The 18,577-nt window shown below is 42.9% G+C and overlaps 1 protein-coding gene across 1 annotated transcript in view; it reads left to right on the forward strand.

Annotated features, from left to right (window-relative positions):
- naglu (N-acetylglucosaminidase, alpha) overlaps window positions 1-18,321 on the forward strand; it is a 19,270-nt gene extending 949 nt beyond the window's left edge. The window contains exons 2-6 of the mRNA XM_078424542.1: window positions 1,976-2,123; window positions 4,812-4,958; window positions 12,173-12,258; window positions 14,080-14,336; window positions 15,421-18,321. Of these exons, the coding sequence (XP_078280668.1) occupies window positions 1,976-2,123; window positions 4,812-4,958; window positions 12,173-12,258; window positions 14,080-14,336; window positions 15,421-16,628 (1,846 nt within the window). The 3' untranslated portion in view covers window positions 16,629-18,321. The remainder of the gene's footprint in view (window positions 1-1,975; window positions 2,124-4,811; window positions 4,959-12,172; window positions 12,259-14,079; window positions 14,337-15,420) is intronic.
- The last annotated feature ends 256 nt before the right edge of the window (window positions 18,322-18,577 follow it).

Below are 18,577 nucleotides of genomic sequence, written 5' to 3' on the forward strand. Positions count from 1 at the left end.
GGGTTTCTTTCTACGTATATTGTTTATAATCTTTTTCGTTATTTTCTGTTCGTTATTTAAGATTTCCAACATCTACATGTTTTATTTTCACAAATTGGACTTATTTCATGTCCTGGCGATTAACCTGTAGTTTTCTGTACAGTTTCTAATACTCAAAATATTTCCCAAACGTTGAGAATATGTGATTTACCCATCCCCTCAGATGGTGAGTTCCAGACTTCGACCGCTGGGAGAGGGAAAAAATATTTGAATTCCTTTCACTGTTTCTATCTCATTTTAAACATATGCTTTTGACTGGACCAGTCCACGAACACAGCTTGTAGAACTGCTGCCTCGGTTCCAGAGTCAGATTTAATTCTGTGGAATTCTCTGCCTCAGAAGGCAGTGGAGGCCAATTCTCTGAATGCATTCAAGAGAGAGCTAGATAGAGCTCTTAAGGATAGCGGAGTCAGGGGGTATGGGGAGAAGGCAGGAAAGGGGTACTGATTGAGAATGATCAGCCATGATCACATTGAATGGCGGTGCTGGCTCGAAGGGCCGAATGGCCTCCTCCTGCACCTATTGTCTATTGTAACTCCTGCTGTTTGTATGCAGTATACATGCTTCATAGTGCAAGCTTCATAGTCTACTATCTATATCATTGGAGACCCTCAGACTATTTTTGAACAGACATTACTGGATTTATCTTGCACTATCAGACTCTTGAATCATTATTCCCTTATTGTATTTTTTCAACCAAATGGCTCAATTGTAATCATAAGTATAAGAAAATAACTGCAGATGCTGGTACAAATCGAAGGTATTTATTCAAAAAAAAGACAGTACATGATTGTAATCATGTACTGTCTTTCCGCTGACTGGTTAGTGCGCACAAAAGCTTTTCACTGTACCTTGATACATATGACTAAGCTTCATAATGCAAGAGTATTCTGGTGCTGAGTTAGGATTGTGCAGAATGGTTCAAGAGTCTGATAGTTGACCCTGGAGGTAATGTTCTCGGGCTCCTGTACCACCTTCCTGTTGGCAGCAGCAAGGGGGGAGAGAGAGAGAGAGGGAGGGGGGAGAGAGAGAGAGAGGGGAGAGGGGGGAGAGAGAGAGAGAGGGGGGAGGGGGGGGGGGGGAGAGAGAGAGAGAGAGAGAGAGAGAGAGAGAGAGAGAAGGGGGAGGGAGAGAGAGAGAGAGAGAGAGGGGGGAGGGGGGGAGAGAGGGGGGGGGGGGGGGGGGGGAGAGAGAGAGAGAGAGAGAGAGAGAGAGAGAGAGAGAGAGAGAGAGAGAGAGAGAGAGAGAGAGATATATAGATAGATAGATAGATAGATAGATAGATAGATAGATAGATAGATAGATAGATAGATAGATAGATAGATAGATGTACGTACGTACGTGGTGTGGGTCTTTGATCGCTGTCGCCTTCTCGAGGCAGCCCGTCCTGTAGATCCCTTTGAATGGGAACTCAATATATTTAATGGACTGAGCAATGTGCGCCACTTTCTGTGGACTCCGTTCTTCAGCATTTGACTAACTGGTCTCTATACTTTCCACTGTGCACTTATAGAAATTTGATAAGAGTATTCGGTGACATGCTGAATCTTCTCAAACCTCAGCTGTTTAACTATGAATCTATATGAAGTTGAATTGTCAGTGACTTTGGACTTACTGACATGTATGACTTGTGAATTATTAAATTTAGCATTAGTACATCCAGTTAAATTGCTTATATTGTATGTGACAACATGGTTTACCCCAAAATATAAACACTAAATGTATAATTAGAAGGGATATCTGTTAAATGTAATGATTGTCTCTGATTCCACCACCACCTCTGCCAGTGCTTTCCAGTTAATAACCACTGTTTAAAAAAAAAACTATGCAGGAGAGGCATGGCAATTACTTTAATAACTATCCTACAAATATTTTGGTCTGAATATTTGAAAAGTGATCCATTGTCTGGAATATTTTCTTTATGATTATGTTTTAGGTTCCGTTATTATCAGAATGTTTGCGTATACAGCTATTCATTTGTTTGGTGGAATTGGGAACGATGGGAGAAAGAAATTGACTGGATGGCATTAAGTGGCATTAATCTAGCGTTGGCATTTACTGGTCAAGAAGCCATATGGCGAAGGGTAAGGCATTTCTGCAGTTTTAAGTGTAAACTAAGTTGTAAACTAATTTTGAAATTCAGATTACTGTTGAAATTAGTGTAACTTTAAATTCTTTTCTCCAAAGTGCATTCATCCAATCAGATTTTTCTCCAAGTGCATGTCTTTGGAAATCTCTGACTGTGAACAACATTCTTGGAAGCAATGAGCTTTTAATTGCAAAGAACAGTTTTCTTATGCACACCCCCTCCATTGAATGCCATTCACTTCTCATTTATGTTCCCTAGTGTTGAACCATCTGCTAATGTAGACATTTCACATATCTAATCCCATTGTGATATTGTAATTATAAAATCTGGAAGAGTACACTGTAAATCTGAAAGGGGATCAACCCTAGCTGCCCCAGTGTGGCCTTGTGCCTGAAATGCCTCATTCCGGGAACTGTACAGTAAATCTTGTACACGGTACTCCAGTTCTGCTGCAACTAGCATTTAATGAGAGTTCAACATAACACCTCTGCTCTGTGCTTACCTGGGATATATAAGCAACCACTCTGGACAGAATGTCAAGTTGGCCCAAAGGGCCTGTTTATGTGCTATATGACTCTGTATCCATTCTAACTGTGGTGACCAGAACTGCACACAGTGCTGCAGATATATTGTCTAACCAATGTTTATCCAGTTGTACCATAACCTCCCAGTTCTGATGACTAATAATAATGTATCACCTATGTGCCAGAGATTTAATGCGGAGGCTCCATAAGGTGCTGGCCAGGCTGCATTTGGAGATTTTGGGCCCCATATCTGAGGAAGGATGTGCTGGATCTGGAGAGGGTCCAGAGGAGGTTTACACTAATGATTCCAGGAATGAGTGGGTTAACATATGATGAGCGTTTGACAGCACTGGACATCTACTTGCTGGAGTTTAGAAGATAGGGGGGGGGGGGCTCATTGAAACTTACAGAATATGAAGGGCATAGATAAAGTGGATGTGAAAACAATGTTTCCAATGGTGGAGGCCAATTCACTGGATGTTTTGAAGAGAGAGTTGGGGCTAACGGAATCAAGGGATATGGGGAGAAAGCAGGAACAGGGTACTGATTCTGGATGATCAGCCATGATCATGTTGAATGGCGGTGCTGGCTCAAAGGGCTGAATGGCCTACTCCTGCACCTATTTTCTTTGTTTCCATGTTTCCAGGTCTCTGGGCAGCTGCATAACGTACTCAAAGGGAGAGGGTGAGCAGCTGCAAGTCGTGTACATTGGTGCAAGTGGTATGGGTAGAAAAAGGATGAGGTCCTGTGAATTGAATGTAGGGAGATAAGCAGCAGGTTATATAGCAGGACCTTGAGGATAGTAATCTCTGGATTACTCACAATGCCACATGCTAGTGAGGGTAGGAATAGGAAGATAGGACAGGTGAATGAATGGCTCGTGCGTTGGTGCAGGGGCCAGACAGGATTTGGATTTTTTTACTATCAGGGCAGAGATGCTTTGTACTGTAATGTGCTACCAGAGGAAGTAGAGGAGGCAGGTACTAAAAAAGCATTTAAAAGATACTTTGATTGGTTAGGGTTAAGAGAAAGGAAAGGTTTATTGTGAGGGAAGCCTTTTAACGGGGACGTGCAGTTTTAAGACATCTACTGTTTCCTCCTTTTTTCCTAGAATTTCACTGTCTCCGAATTTTCCAACTGCAAAGTTTTTTTGGAGAACACAGAAGTATTCATTAAGATACCGTCTGCTTCCATGCAGATTGTTCGTTTGCCCCCTATAGTTATCTCTTCTTATTCATAAAATGCCTTACCTCGTCTTGCTCCATGGTTAGTAAAGTCAAAGCTTCGATTATGTGCACCAAAAGTATACCATGGTTGCTTGTAACTATTTTTAGTGGGATGTGCCATGTGGATGAAACATTTGACCATCTGCCCCCCCCCCCCCCCCCCCCCCACATTCTTCAGCTAATTTTATTTACAACTCAGTTCAATCAATTGAATGTAGTAAACTCTATGGTACCAGGCAACATCCATGCTGTGTGCTAAATACTTTTGTAGAACTGACACACCAACACATAACCAATTCATGTGATTCTTGACCTTTGCTTCTTTGATATTGAAGCTTGCGGTTCCCACAGCATTAAGACTTAAAAAGTCCAGGGATTGTATATTATGCATCAAATAAAGTTAGTACAACTCTGGAGCCAGTCAGTGACTGTCAGCTGGCATTTCCTTTCCCCCCTATAGATGCTGTTCAACCTGCTGAGTTCCTCCACCATTTTGTCTGTTGCTCCAGATTCTATCAGGGTCTGCACTCTCTTATGTCTCCACCAAGAACATGATCTTTCCACCAGCATTCAATAGCATGGCTATTTTCTAAGCCAGCTGCTGTCAACATCTGGTCTTGATAAGATTTGGGTCACCTTGGACCAGAAAATTAACTCAACCAACCACATGAATACTAAAGCTATAAAACCAGGTACTGCACTGAATGACTCCCAAAAGCGATTCTACCATCCACAAGTCAGAAGCATGATGGACCAACCGTATACGAGTTGGTTCCATCATTAAAAAGAACTTGACTCCATCCAGGACAAAGCATCTGATAATGAGCATCATATCCTCTGCCCTTTTTATCATTACCTAGCCAATTGCTGAGTAATTGCAGAGTTGGTTTTTATTCTAAACAGGAATTAATTTTTTTTTTCATTTTATTTTAGGTATACCTTTCGCTTGGACTCACTCAGGCAGAAATTGACAGCTTTTTTGTTGGGCCCGCATTTCTTGCGTGGGAGCGTATGGGCAATATGCACAGCTGGGCAGGGCCATTGCCAAATTCCTGGAATGAAAATCAGTTGAATCTACAGGTAATAATCAGCATTGAAACATGTATTTTTGATTTATTTTATCTCTAAGGCACTAACTGTTTCCATGCGCCACACACTAATGTATCTATCAACTGTAGCTTTATATGAAAGCACTCGATAGTTAAACACCTTGTTTTTGCCATGTATGGTATGGCAAACATTTCACCTTGCAATTTACAGCTGCAGGTTTAGGAAGGAACTGCGGATGCTGGTTTAAACCAAACATAGACACAAAATGCTGGACTGAAGAAGGGTCTCGACCCGAAACGTCACCCATTCCTTCCCTCCAGAGATGCTGCCTGTCCCATTGAGTTACTGCAGCATTTTTGTGTCTACGCTATAAATTGCAATCCTGCTTGAATAATCACTGTGTGGACCAAGTGAAAGTACAAAGAATAATTGCTTTTTTTAGGGCAAAACTTGATGAAATGATTCAGTTTGCCCTGACTCAGTTTGAAGAAGGGTCTCGACCCAAAACATCACCTATTCCTTTGCTTCAGAGATGCTGTCTGACCCGCTGAGTTACTCCATCTTTTTGTGTCTACCTTCACAATAAATACAATGCTGGGTGCATACCAGTAGAATGGTGTAAATATTGCCATGTAATCTGAAGTAGTGCATAAATATACAAAAGAATAACAACACAATTACTGAACGATGTAAGAATATATGGCAGCACCTAAGGGAAGATAGGTATGAACGTGTTGATTGGTTAAGGAGCCTGATAGCAGTGGAGAAAAAGCTGTTAAGTGGATATCTGGGATTTCAAGCTGCTGGTTCTTCTAGAAGGTAGACAAGAGAAAAGGGAATGGCCGAGGTTGCACTTGGCATTATTGACAATACATTCAGCTTACCTAATGCAATGCTGTATGAAGATGGACTGGATGGAAGGAAGTGACGGATTGAGCTGTGGTCCCCACTCTGCAGGTTGAGGCAGTCACTAGCAGAGCAGCTGCCGCACCAGGCTGACATGTATCCCATCAGAGTACTTTCTACAGTCTATCCGTAGAGGTTCCTTGTAGAAATGACAAATCTTTTCAGTTACCTAAGAAACTAAATGTATTAGACAATAGACAATAGGTGCAGGAGTAGGCCATTCAGCCCTTCGAGCCAGCACCACCATTCAATGCGATCATGGCTGATCACTCTCAATCAGTACCCCGTTCCTGCCTTCTCCCTCACTCCGCTATCCTTAAGAGCTCTATCCAGCTCTCTCTTGAAAGCATCCAACGAACTGGCCTCCACTGCCTTCTGAGGCAGAGAATTCCACACCTTCACCACTCTGACTGAAAAAGTTCTTCCTCATCTCCGTTCTAAATGGCCTACCCCTTATTCTTAAACTGTAGCCCCTTGTTCTGGACTCCCCCAACATTGGGAACATGTTTCCTGCCTCTAATGTGTCCAATCCCCTAATTATCTATGTGTTTCAATAAGATCCCCCTCATCCTTCTAAATTCCAGTGTATAAAAGCCTAATTGCTCCAACCTTTCAACATACAACAGTCCCGCCATTCCGGGAATTAACCTAGTGAACCTACGCTGCACGCCCTCAATAGCAAGAATATCCTTCCTCAAATTTGGAGACCAAAACTGCACACAGTACTCCAGGTGCGGTCTCACCAGGGCCCGGTACAACTGTAGAAGGACCTCTTTGCTTCTATACTCAACTCCTCTTGTTACGAAGGCCAACATTCCATTGGCTTTCTTCACTGCCTGCTGTACCTGCATGCTTCCTTTCGTTGAACATCCCCTCTTCCTAACTTGACACCATTCAGATAATAATCTGCCTTTCTATTCTTACTTCCAAAGTGAATAACCTCACACTTATCTACATTAAACTGCATCTGCCATGTATCCACCCATTCACACAACCTGTCCAAGTCACCCTGCAGCCTTATTGCATCTTCCTCACAATTCACACTACCCCCCAGCTTAGTATCATCTGCAAATTTGCTAATGGTACTTTTAATCCCTTCATGTAAATCATTAATGTATATCATAAATAGCTGGGGTCCCAGCACCGAACCTTGCGGTACCCCACTGGTCACTGCCTGCCATTCCGAAAGGGACCCATTTATCCCCACTCTTTGCTTTCTGTCTGTCAACCAATTTTCTATCCATGTCAGTACCCTACCCCCAATACCATGTGCTCTAATTTTGCCCACTAATCTCCTATGTGGGACCTTGTCGAAGGCTTTCTGAAAGTCGAGGTACACCACATCCACTGACTCTCCCCTGTCAATTTTCCTAGTTACATCCTCAAAAAATTCCAGTAGATTTGTCAAGCATGGTTTCCCCTTCGTAAATCCATTCTGACTCGGAATGATCCTGTTACTGCTATCCAAATGCTCAGCAATTTCGTCTTTTATAATTGACTCCAGCATCTTCCCCACCACTGATGTCAGACTGACTGGTCTATAATTACCCGTTTTCTCTCTCCCTCCTTTCTTAAAAAGTGGGATAACATTTGCTATCCTCCAATCCACAGGAACTGATCCTGAATCTATAGAACATTGAAAAATGATCTCCAATGCTTCCACTATTTCTAGCGCCACCTCCTTAAGTACCCTGGGATGCAGACCATCAGGCCCTGGGGATTTATCAGCCTTCAGTCCCATCAGTCTACCCAAAACCATTTCCTGCCTAATGTGGATTTCCTTCAGTTCCTCCATCACCCTAGGTTCTCCGGCCCCTAGAACATTTGGGAGATTGTGTGTATCTTCCTCAGTGAAGTCAGATCCAAAGTAACGGTTTAACTCGTCTGCCATTTCTTTGTTCCCCATAATAAATTCCCCTGCTTCTGTCTTCAAGGGACCCACATTTGCCTTGACTATTTTTTTCCTCTTCACGTATCTAAAAAAAACTTTTGCTATCCTCCTTTATATTATTGGCTAGTTTATTCTCGTACCTCATCGTTTCTCCCCGTATTGCCTTTTTAGTTAACTTTTGTTGCTCTTTAAAAGAGTCCCAATCCTCTGTCTTCCCACTCTTCTTTGCTATGTTATACTTCCTCTCCTTAATTTTTATGCTGTCCTTGACTTCCCTTGTCAGCCACAGGTGTCTCTTACTCCCCTTAGAGTCTTTCCGCCTCTTTGGGATAAATTGATCCTGCAACCTCTGCATTATTCCCAGGAATACCTGCCATTGCTGTTCTACAGTCTTCCCTGCTAGGGTCTCCTTCCAGTCAATTTTGGCCAGCTCGTGCCTCTGTAATCCCCTTTGCTATACTGTAATACTGACACTTCCGATTTTCCCTTCTGCCTTTTCATTTGCAGAGTAAAACTTATCATGTTGTGATCACTGCCTCCTAATGGCTCTTTTACCTCTAGCCCCTTATCAGATCAGGATCATTACACAACACTAAATCCAGAATTGCCTTCTCCCTGGTAGGCTCCAGTACAAGCTGTTCTAAGAATCCAATTGATGTGTTTTCTTGATCACTGCACCAGTGCAAAGGGACCAGGCTGACGTTATGTATGCTGGGAACTTGAAGCTGTAGAGCATCTCTCAAGCAGCTCTGGTGATAAGGACGGGATTGTATCCACCCCCCAACCCCCCCCATCCAACTATTCAACTCGTTCACATGACTGATGTTGAGGTCTAGGTTGTTGTTCTGACCCCAGTTCCTCATCTCTTTCCTGTACTCTGTCTTTTCAAGTTGTTGATACTGCCAACCACAGTGGTAATATTGCAAAATGTTTACTTCTTGTACTTGGCCACATGATCATATGTGTACAGGTGGTAGAACAAGGGACTGAACACATGTTGTGAGATTACCTGCCTCCATTACCTTCTCTAGATTGCAACTCCAAGTAAAAATAAATTATTTCCCAGATCCCCCAACTCTCACTACTTGCTTAAAATATATCCCCGTTGCTCTTTGACACTGCAGCCACGTGCAAATGTTTCTTACTACCTACGTCTCAATTCTGTACACCTCTATTGGGTCCCTCAGCCTTCTCTGTTCCCAGGAAAATAAATCTGGCATATCCTGTTCCTCCTTGAAAAAGAAATATTCCATCCCAGACAATATCCTGGTGAATCTCCTCTACAACCTCTTGATAGCAATCATGTATTTCCTGTAGTGTGGGACCAGAGCTGCAAACTATATTCCAAGTGTGGCCTCTACATTTTTTTATAAAGCTATATCAACACCTTCCTGCTCTTATACTCAGTGCCCTAGGGAAATCAAGTAGCACCTTGTCTACTTGTGGGTGTCCTACCTTTAATTGACACACCTCTCTCCACCAGAAACTGCATCACATCTGCCTTTGCCCTGCCTAATTTTCCAGCTGATCAATTAAAAGACAATTTCAACAACAAATCATGACAGCTACAGGTGTATTGGTTCTAAGCACCATTGATATAATTTGCACCCAAGACAGGGGCAGTTCATGAACTTGACAGTTGCAGTGTGTTTCGTGGCGGCTTCTGTTATTTCTCTGGAGGTTCTCTTCGTTCTGATTGCACTCTGCCTGATCCTGCTCTTTAACATGCCTTTTCTCTTTGATCTTAAATGCCAACCCACATTCTCCTTGGCTATCACAGGTGAGACAGAGGTTTACCTGCACCTCCTCCAACCTCATCTATTGTATCCACTGCTCTAGATGTCAACTTCTCTACATCGGCGAGACCAAACACAGGCTCGGCGATCGTTTCGCTCAACACCTTTGCTCAGTCCGCCTTAACCAACCCGATTTCCCGGTGGCTAAGCACTTCAACTCCTCCTTCTACTCCCAGTCAGACCTTTCTGTCAAGGGCCTCCTCCAGTGCATTGGTGCCACCTCTTGCACCCATGCAGAACTCACTGACTTCATACACTTCACCTCCAATTTCGATCCTGCCCTTAAATATACCTGGACTATCTCCGACATCTCCCTCCCGTTTCTGGACCTCACCATCTCCATCACAGGAGACAGACTAGTGACGGACATTTACTATAAACCCACTGACTCGCACAGCTATCTGGACTACACTTCTTCCCACCCAGTCCCCTGCAAAAAGTCTATCCCCTACTCCCAATTCCTCCGTCTGCGCCCGGGATGAGGTGTTTCACACTAGCGCTTCCGAGATGTCCTCGTTCTTCGGGAAACGGGGCTTCCCCTCCTCCATTATAGATGAGGCTCTCACTAGGGTCTCTTCTACATCCCGCAGCTCCACTCTTGCTCCCCCTCCCCCCACTCGCAACAAGGACAGAATCCCCCTCGTTCTCACCTTCCACCCCACCAGCCAGCGGATCCATCATATCATCCACCAACATTTCCGTCACCTACAACGGGACCCCACCACTGGCCATATCTTCCCATCCCCTCCCCTCTCTGCATTCCGCAGAGACCGCTCCCTCCGTAACTCCCTGGTCCACTCGTCCCTTCCTACCCAAACCACCCCAACCCCGGGCACTTTCCCCTGCAACCGCACGAGATGCAACACCTGTCCCTTTACCTCCCCCCTCAACTCCATCCAAGGACCCAAACAGTCTTTCCAGGTGAGACAAAGGTTCACCTGCACCTCCTCTAACCTCATCTATTGCATCCGCTGCTCTAGATGTCAACTTATTTACATCGGCGAAACCAAGCGCAGGCTCGGCGATCGCTTCGCTGAACACCTGCGCTCAGTCCGCATTAACAAAACTGATCTCCCGGTGGCCGAGCACTTCAACTCCCCCTCCCATTCCCAGTCTGACCTTTCTGTCATGGGCCTCCTCCAGTGCCATAGTGAGGCCCACCGGAAATTGGAGGAACAGCACCTCATATTTCGCTTGGGCAGCTTCTTTAGATAGTTCCTCTGTCCCTCTCTTCCCCTCCCCCTTCCCAGTTCTCCCTCTATCTTCCTGTCTTCACCTATATCCTTCCTTTGTCTCGCCCCCTAACATCATTCTGAAGAAACGTCACCCATTCCTTCTCTCCTAGATGCTGCCTGGCCCGCTGAGTTACTCCAGCATTTTGTGAATAAATACTTTCGATTTGTACCAGCACCTGCAGTTATTTTCCTACACTGCTGAGTTACTCCAGCATTTTGTGATACCTTTGATTTGTACCAGCATCTGCAGTTATTTTCCTACATTCTCCTTGGCTATCATACTCCTTTATTTAAAAAAGACAGTTTTATTAATTAATAACTTTTTTTTCTAGATTTGAGCTATTCCACATCATTCATGTTACTCTCATGCAGAATGAACCACTTGCCTGATACTGAATCACTCTTAGATCCCCACACAGGAATCGTCATACTGATGACCTTGCATTCCAACACAGATGTGGATTGTTGTCAAACTTTGCAGTCTCTCTCTTGTTTTCCCTTTGTTTTGAAGAGTATTTTGCCCCTCGTATATTTTTATTTGAAGATTGATATTTTGCTGGCATGTTCCTATTTGTCCTGGGCTGTCTGTCGGCTTTTAGCATAACACCACAATCAAACAGCCTGCATTTTAAACATGATCCTCTTAGGGCACCATCCTTACTGTAAGCATTGGTTCTCAACTTGTGCAATGCTGAAACATGTTATATTTGTGTTAATAATCTTCACAAAACTACCTTCACGACGATATGAACCACTAAGATAAGAAATATTTTACAATGGGCTTATGAATATATTTAGCTCCCTCTTACAATCTGTTTTGTTGATGTCCTACATCAAAAATAAATTAAGTATATTGTAAAATACAATGGGAATGGGTGAATCATCGAACTGAACTCAGGATGTTTTTTAGAGATACAGTGTAGAAATGGGCCCTTCAGCCCGCTGTGTACACGCCAACCATCGATCACCCACTCTACTAGTTCTCTGCTATTCATCGATCACCCACTCTACTAGTTCTCTGCTATTCCGCTTTCTCGTCCACCCCATGCACCAGGAGTAATTTTAGAGGCCAATTAACCGACAAACTCACACGTCTTTGGAATGTGGAAGGAAACTGGAGCACTGGGAGGAAACCCACACGGTTACAGGGCGAACATGCAAACGCCACACAAGCAGCGCCCGAGGTCAGGATTGAACCCGGGTGTTGGCGATGTGAGGTAGCAGTTCTACCCGCTGTACTACTGACTGTGCTTCGTATATTCTGAGCCACCCTGTCTTTTACATTTTAGGGTAACTTGTTGGTTAGAAATGGATTATTTGTTTATTGTCCTGCAAAATGTGAAAAAACATTTTACAGGGACTTTCTAATTAGCAGAATTCTGCCCTCTGATTTTATTTACTTATTCCCAAACTCAGCGCCAGATTCTTCAGCGGATGAGATCTTTGGGCATGTTGCCAGTCCTTCCTGCCTTTGCTGGATTTGTACCTGCTGCCTTCAATAGGTACACTGCATTCCCTGCTTTTTGAAAATGATGCTCACAAAATTAAAATAGTTTCCTCTGATTTTTGGAAACCCTACATTACAATGTTTCAATAGAAAGGATAGAAATATCCAACAGTCATGGCATTCATTTACATAAATGATTTAACTTGGCATTTTAAAGCACAGTTTAAATATTTGTGGCTAGTTTGTGGGGTCTGTAATTAATACCAAGAAGGAGGAGGAGAAATAGATGAAAATGTTTTTAAAATATGAGAGCAGTCTTGCGATTGGCAAATGAATTACAAAGAGTCACTTAAAGTTAGCGTGCCAGTACAGCAGGCAGTGAAGAAAGCTAATGGCATGTTGGCCTTTATGACAAGAGGAGTTAAGTTTAGGAGCAAAGAGGTCCTTCTGCAGTTGTACAGGGCCCTAGTGAGACCGCACCTGGAGTACTGTGTGCAGTTTTGGTCTCCAAATTTGAGGGAGGACATTCTTGCTATTGAGGGAGTGCAGCGTTGGTTCAGTAGGTTAATTCCCAGAATGGCGGGACTGTCGTATGTGAAAGACTGGAGCGACTAGGCTTGTATACACTTTAGAAGGATGAGAGGGGATCTTATTAAAACATATAAGATTATTATGGGATTGGACACACCAGAGGCAGGAAACATGTTCCCAATGTTGGGGAAGTCCAGAACCAGGGGCCACGGTTTAAGAATAAGGCGTAGACCATTTAGAATGGAGATGAGGAAAAACCTTTCCACTCAAAAGTTGTAAATCTGTGGAATTCTCTGCCTCGGAAGGCAGTGGAAGCCAATTCTCTGGATGCTTTCAAGAGAGAGCTAGATAGAGCTCTTAATGATAGGGGGTATGGGGAGAGGGCAGGAACAGGGTAGTGATTGTGAATGATCAGCCAAGATCACATTGAATGACGGTGCTGGCTCGAATGGCTGAATGGCCTCTTCCTGTACCTATTGTCTATTGAGATTGGATAGGAAGAATATATAAATTAAAAACATTAAATTAAACTTTTTAAATTTATAATGTTGTCTTTTAATTTGCTTTTATCTGTGTACTATATTACTATATTAAAACTTTTTCACAATTTTGAACACTTCAGATCACTTCTGCGGGAGGGAGAAAGAGAACAAACACATTCAACAAACAATCTGCTGGAGGAACTCGGTGGGTTGGTGCTGTTCTACATGCTGAGTCCTCAGGCAGACTGTTTGTTGGTCCATATTCAGGAAACTCTAGTCTCATTAATATTCATCAATCTTGACAAGTAGACAATGACATTTCTGATATTACCTTTAGAATATTTTTTTTCCACCCTCTCCAGTGCTTCTTGTTCATCTGATAATCTTCTCAATCTTGATCAGTGAGTTTCATCCAACAATAATCTTATCTGGCTTCAGAGGGCTTGCACCTAATTTTTCATCTTTCAATAAACCTTTGGAATAAAAACACTGGGTCAAAGGTCCTTGACATGCTGAAATCTGTCCTTTCTCATATTTATATTTAAAAATTTGAGATTAATTTCCAATTTTTCAGTGGTAATGCAGTGAAATGGTTGTGTGAGGTATGTAGGTTAATTGGCTGGGTAAATGTAAAATTGTCCCTAGTGGGTGGAGGATAGTGTTAATGTTACGGGGATCGCTGGGCGGCACGGACTTGGTGGGCCGAAAAAGGCCTGTTTCCGGCTGTATATATATGATATGATATGATATGTGAGAAATATAGTTCAAGATGATTAGTTCTTCCAAATACTAGCTAGGTGATGAGAGATAAATTACACGAGTCTCCTTGTAATAAAAAGCTATTTTAAACCATTGTTTTTCAGATTGTTTCCTAAAGAAAACGTCACGAGGCTAGGGAATTGGGGGCACTTGAATTGTTCTTATTCTTGCTCGTATTTGCTGGACTCTGAGTCACCCTTCTTTCAACAAATAGGCAAGATGTTTCAGTTGGAGCTAATTCAAAAGTTTGGCACTGACCATGTTTACAGTGCAGACACATTCAATGAAATGACGCCAAGTTCATCAGATCCTAAATATTTATCTTCAATCAGCAATGCAGTCTTCAAGTCAATGACACAAGGTAACATCTGCTCTTAAATGCCTCCTTTTACATTATTATATGCAACCTTGACAGTGGTTCCATCAACAAATGGAATTTCTTCTGTATGTAACAATAACGAATTAGTTAAGGAATTAAAACTTTAAATTATACAAGACCAAGTGGACCCGTTGGGCCCATTCCTCGTAGAGGGGGGACAGGGAAGGGGAGAGGATGTCGTCACAGAGTGAGCCCTATTCCCCCCTCGCCTAACCCCCACCTCCCTCCCTCCCTCCACCCCCACTTTCCCCTCCCTCCCCCCAACCCCTTTCCCCACTCTCTCCTGACCCCCACTGTCCCCCTTCCCCCCCACCGGTACTGTTCACTCCCTCCCCCCAACCCCACTCTCCCCTGACTTTCCACCCCCATCGTCCCCTCCACCCACTCGGCCGCAACTCCCCTCCGTGGAGCCGTTGGCTGCGAAAAGCACTTACCAGTGCCCGTGCGTTCAACGCTGACTGCCGACGTGCGAGACTGGGGCGGGCGAGGGGAGATGGGCGAGGGAAGGACTGAGGCCGGGCGAGGGGAGAGGGAAGGACTGAGGCCGGGAGACGGGCGAGGGAAGGACTGAGGCCAGAAGAGGGGAGAGGGAACGACTGAACGGTGGCGGCGCTGCCGGCGGCCATCTTGTTTTGGTGAGTGAGGAGCAAATGAAGTCGAACGTGGAGCATTGTGACGTCACACGCTGAGGAGTTTCAGGAAATGGGTTATTAAGTGAATTTTTAAACATTAAAATGTCTGTAGCTTTAAAAATGTAGCTTCAATTTGAATGAGAGTAGTTACATAATATGCCCAGGATAATGGTGAGTAAGGTTGTGCAAAAATTGTGGCGCTATGGTGTACCGTTTTGGCTGCGCGAACGACAAAAGTTATGCTGTGGTCAAACACACATACATGGACGGAGAGTTTTAATTATGTATATTTACATATATATATGTAAATATAGATATTTAAAATGGATTAACTATTTTGCGTACTTCTATGCAAGGACAGACTCTCACAACCGTTAAAATCACTGAGTAGTATTTTAAATTTCTACTATTTTAATTTATTTATTTTACCACAGTGGACTATTCGGCAATTTGGCTGATGCAGGGATGGCTTTTTCTGTCAGGATCTTCATTTTGGCAGCCAACCCAGGTGAAGGCCTTGTTGCATGGAGTGCCTTTGGGGAGGATGATTATTCTGGATTTATTTGCTGACAGTAGACCAGCATATTTATTCACAGAATCCTTCTATGGACAACCTTTCATTTGGTGCATGTTGCATAATTTTGGTGGCAACACTGGAATGTATGGAACGGTGGAAACTATCAATAGAGGTCCTTTTGAAGCAAGGGCATTTCCGAATTCCACCATGGTGGGGACTGGAATAACACCAGAAGGAATTGAACAAAATGATGTTGTGTATGAGCTAATGAATGAAATTGGCTGGAGCAAAGAGCCCTTAAACCTTTCAAAGTGGGTTACGTCATATGCACAAAGACGGTATGGAAAGAAAAATGATGGTGCAGTAACAGCCTGGCTGCTCTTGTTTCAAAGTGTCTACAATAATACTTTGTATCGGCCAGACCACAACAGAAGTCCATTAGTTCACAGGCCCTCTTTAAAATTGGGCACTTCATTATGGTACAACAAGAGTCAACTTTATGAAGCATGGAAGCAGATGCAAATGGCTGTGTCTGAGCTATACGCCAGTGAAACCTTCAGATATGACCTTGTTGATGTGACAAGACAGTCAGTTCAACTTCTAACATCAGAATTTTATGAAGACCTTAAGCATGCATTTTTGAAACATTCTATTGTGGAGTTGCAGACTTTGGGAAATGCCCTAATTCATAACTTACTACCTGATCTTGATGACCTCTTGTCCAGTGACAGGCACTTTCTATTGGGCCATTGGTTAGAAACAGCTAGATCCTTAGCAGCAACTGAAAAAGATGCTAACCTGTATGAATTCAATGCTCGTAATCAAATTACTCTTTGGGGACCAAATGGAAATCTTTTGGATTACGCCAACAAGCAGTGGGGTGGTTTGATTAATGACTATTATGCCCCACGGTGGGAACGCTTTGTGTCAATATTGATCAACTGTCTTGAAATGAGAATTTCATTCAATCAAGCCCGTTTCAACCAAATTTCCTTTAAAATCGAGCAAAACTTTACCATAAACAAAGTGAAGTATCCAGATAAACCAGTGGGAAATACCATTGAGATAGCAAAAAAAATGTTCCTGAAATATTATCCCCAAGCAGCGAAAAGAGTTAATTCATGACAAATTGAATTGTGAGCACAAATGTTTAGTATGGGTGAACTTAAATGGAATGGGGTTTTTTTGCTTGCTGAAATGTGTCTTTGCATCATGTATACTGATTATTCCTATAACTACAGGATGTGCAGTGTAACCTCCATATACCGTTAGATGTCAGCAGTCAACTTTAACAGCCATGGCGTACACTACATGCAGTATAAGTGAAATTAACACAAACCGATTTTGGAATCTTCCTTCTTAACAATCAGCACCTCAGTTCCATTTCCATAGCATGGCTCTGCACCTCAACCTGTGCACGCGGTCTATTTCTTTTTCGTTCTCTCTCGCCCCACTCCTTGTCCCCCACTCCCCTCGCCCGCACTTTCCCTCTCTTTCCTCCTCCCCCCTGTACTCTCCCAATCACCAGATTTCCGAGCCTTTTTCAGAATCAATTGGTCCCTCCAGAATACTGCTATTGTCGGAAGAATTTTCTCATAAACAACAATTCATTGTTGCTGCCTACATGTAACCTTGGGATAAATGAGGCACCGTTTAGCACAAGGGACATACTGAGAATATTGGAACCATAAAATCTCATGTAACTATACAGAACAGAGGGCAGATACAAACACACTCTCACCGGGGGATAGGTCCCTTGCAGATCGATTGGGTACAGTTTCTCTCACTGACATTCACTAGGTGATGGGTATACAGGCATTGGCGCACCGGGATAGGGATCCTGAATTTTTACCTGTTTGTACAATCCATTTGCTTCACTCTGCTCAACGAATCCATTCTTTGTAAATCTAAAACTGTCTAAAGATTTGAGAACATTTAGGATATGTTGTTGCCTTCTAAATTTACAATTAAATAAAACATCAATTTTGGGGGACAGGATCATACCCACTTCCAATCTGTGGAATTGTGGCCCTTGCACTTTCTTTATTGGCACTTTCTTTGTGGCTGTAAGATTATATTCAGTATTTTGTTTCCTATATCTTTTTGCACTAGCTGTGGTATTCGCATGCTGTGACTGCACTCATGTATGGTATGATCTGTCTGGATAGCACATAAAACAAAGTTTTTCACTGTCTCTGTACATGTGACAATAATAAAGCAATGCTAACATTAATTTTGCAATACATCTGAAAACACCATAGATGGAGATTGCACTGTACTAAAAATTTAAAATATATTCATCAGCTGATGTCACAACCATCAACTGTAAAACATAAGAATTTAACTTTTCTGTTTTTGATGAACTTGTGTCAACCATTTAGGAAAACTTGGGATATTTTGTGGGTTTAATAAGACATACTACATGTTTGAAAATTAAGGTCAACCATCTCCAATAGGTGTCTGGAGTCTAATTCATTAACATTTGATAATATCGGGAAGGTCAAGTTGCAAGAGGTTCGGCTAGCCCTAATCTGGGGTCCGATCGCCTGGCGCGGGGGAGCCGATATCCCCCCCCCCCATTCTGTCAACGGAAGACTTAAGGCCCCCAACCGGGGGAGCAAATAAGGGAAGAGATTGAACTTTTTTTTTCGCCTTCCATCACAGTGAGGAATGTGGAGGAGTCACTGCGGTGGATGTTCATGTTAAAATGTATTTTGTGTCTTGGTGCTTTTTATTGGTATGACTGTATGGCAAATCAAATTCCTCGTATATCGTAAAACATAATTGGCTAATAAAGTATGATTATGATTATAATGATTATGATTATAGTAGCATTGTATCCAATTAACCTGTTATCTAATTATCCAACAAAAGATGTGGGAATAGCACAGGGTTTCCTTTTTCTGAAGCTGCCTATGATCCTTCTCTGTGTCAATGCTGTCAAGGGGTCTTGTCATTAATTTTCCCCTTGCTTATAATAGCAATTAAAGGACACTTGGACAGTACATGGACAGTAAAGGTTTCGAGGGACGACACAAAATGCTCGACCAGCAAGTGGCCAACTCCTGCACCTT

Source organism: Rhinoraja longicauda, chromosome 29 (genome assembly GCF_053455715.1).
Source record: "Rhinoraja longicauda isolate Sanriku21f chromosome 29, sRhiLon1.1, whole genome shotgun sequence".
In the NCBI taxonomy this organism is placed as follows: Eukaryota; Metazoa; Chordata; class Chondrichthyes; order Rajiformes; family Arhynchobatidae; genus Rhinoraja; species Rhinoraja longicauda.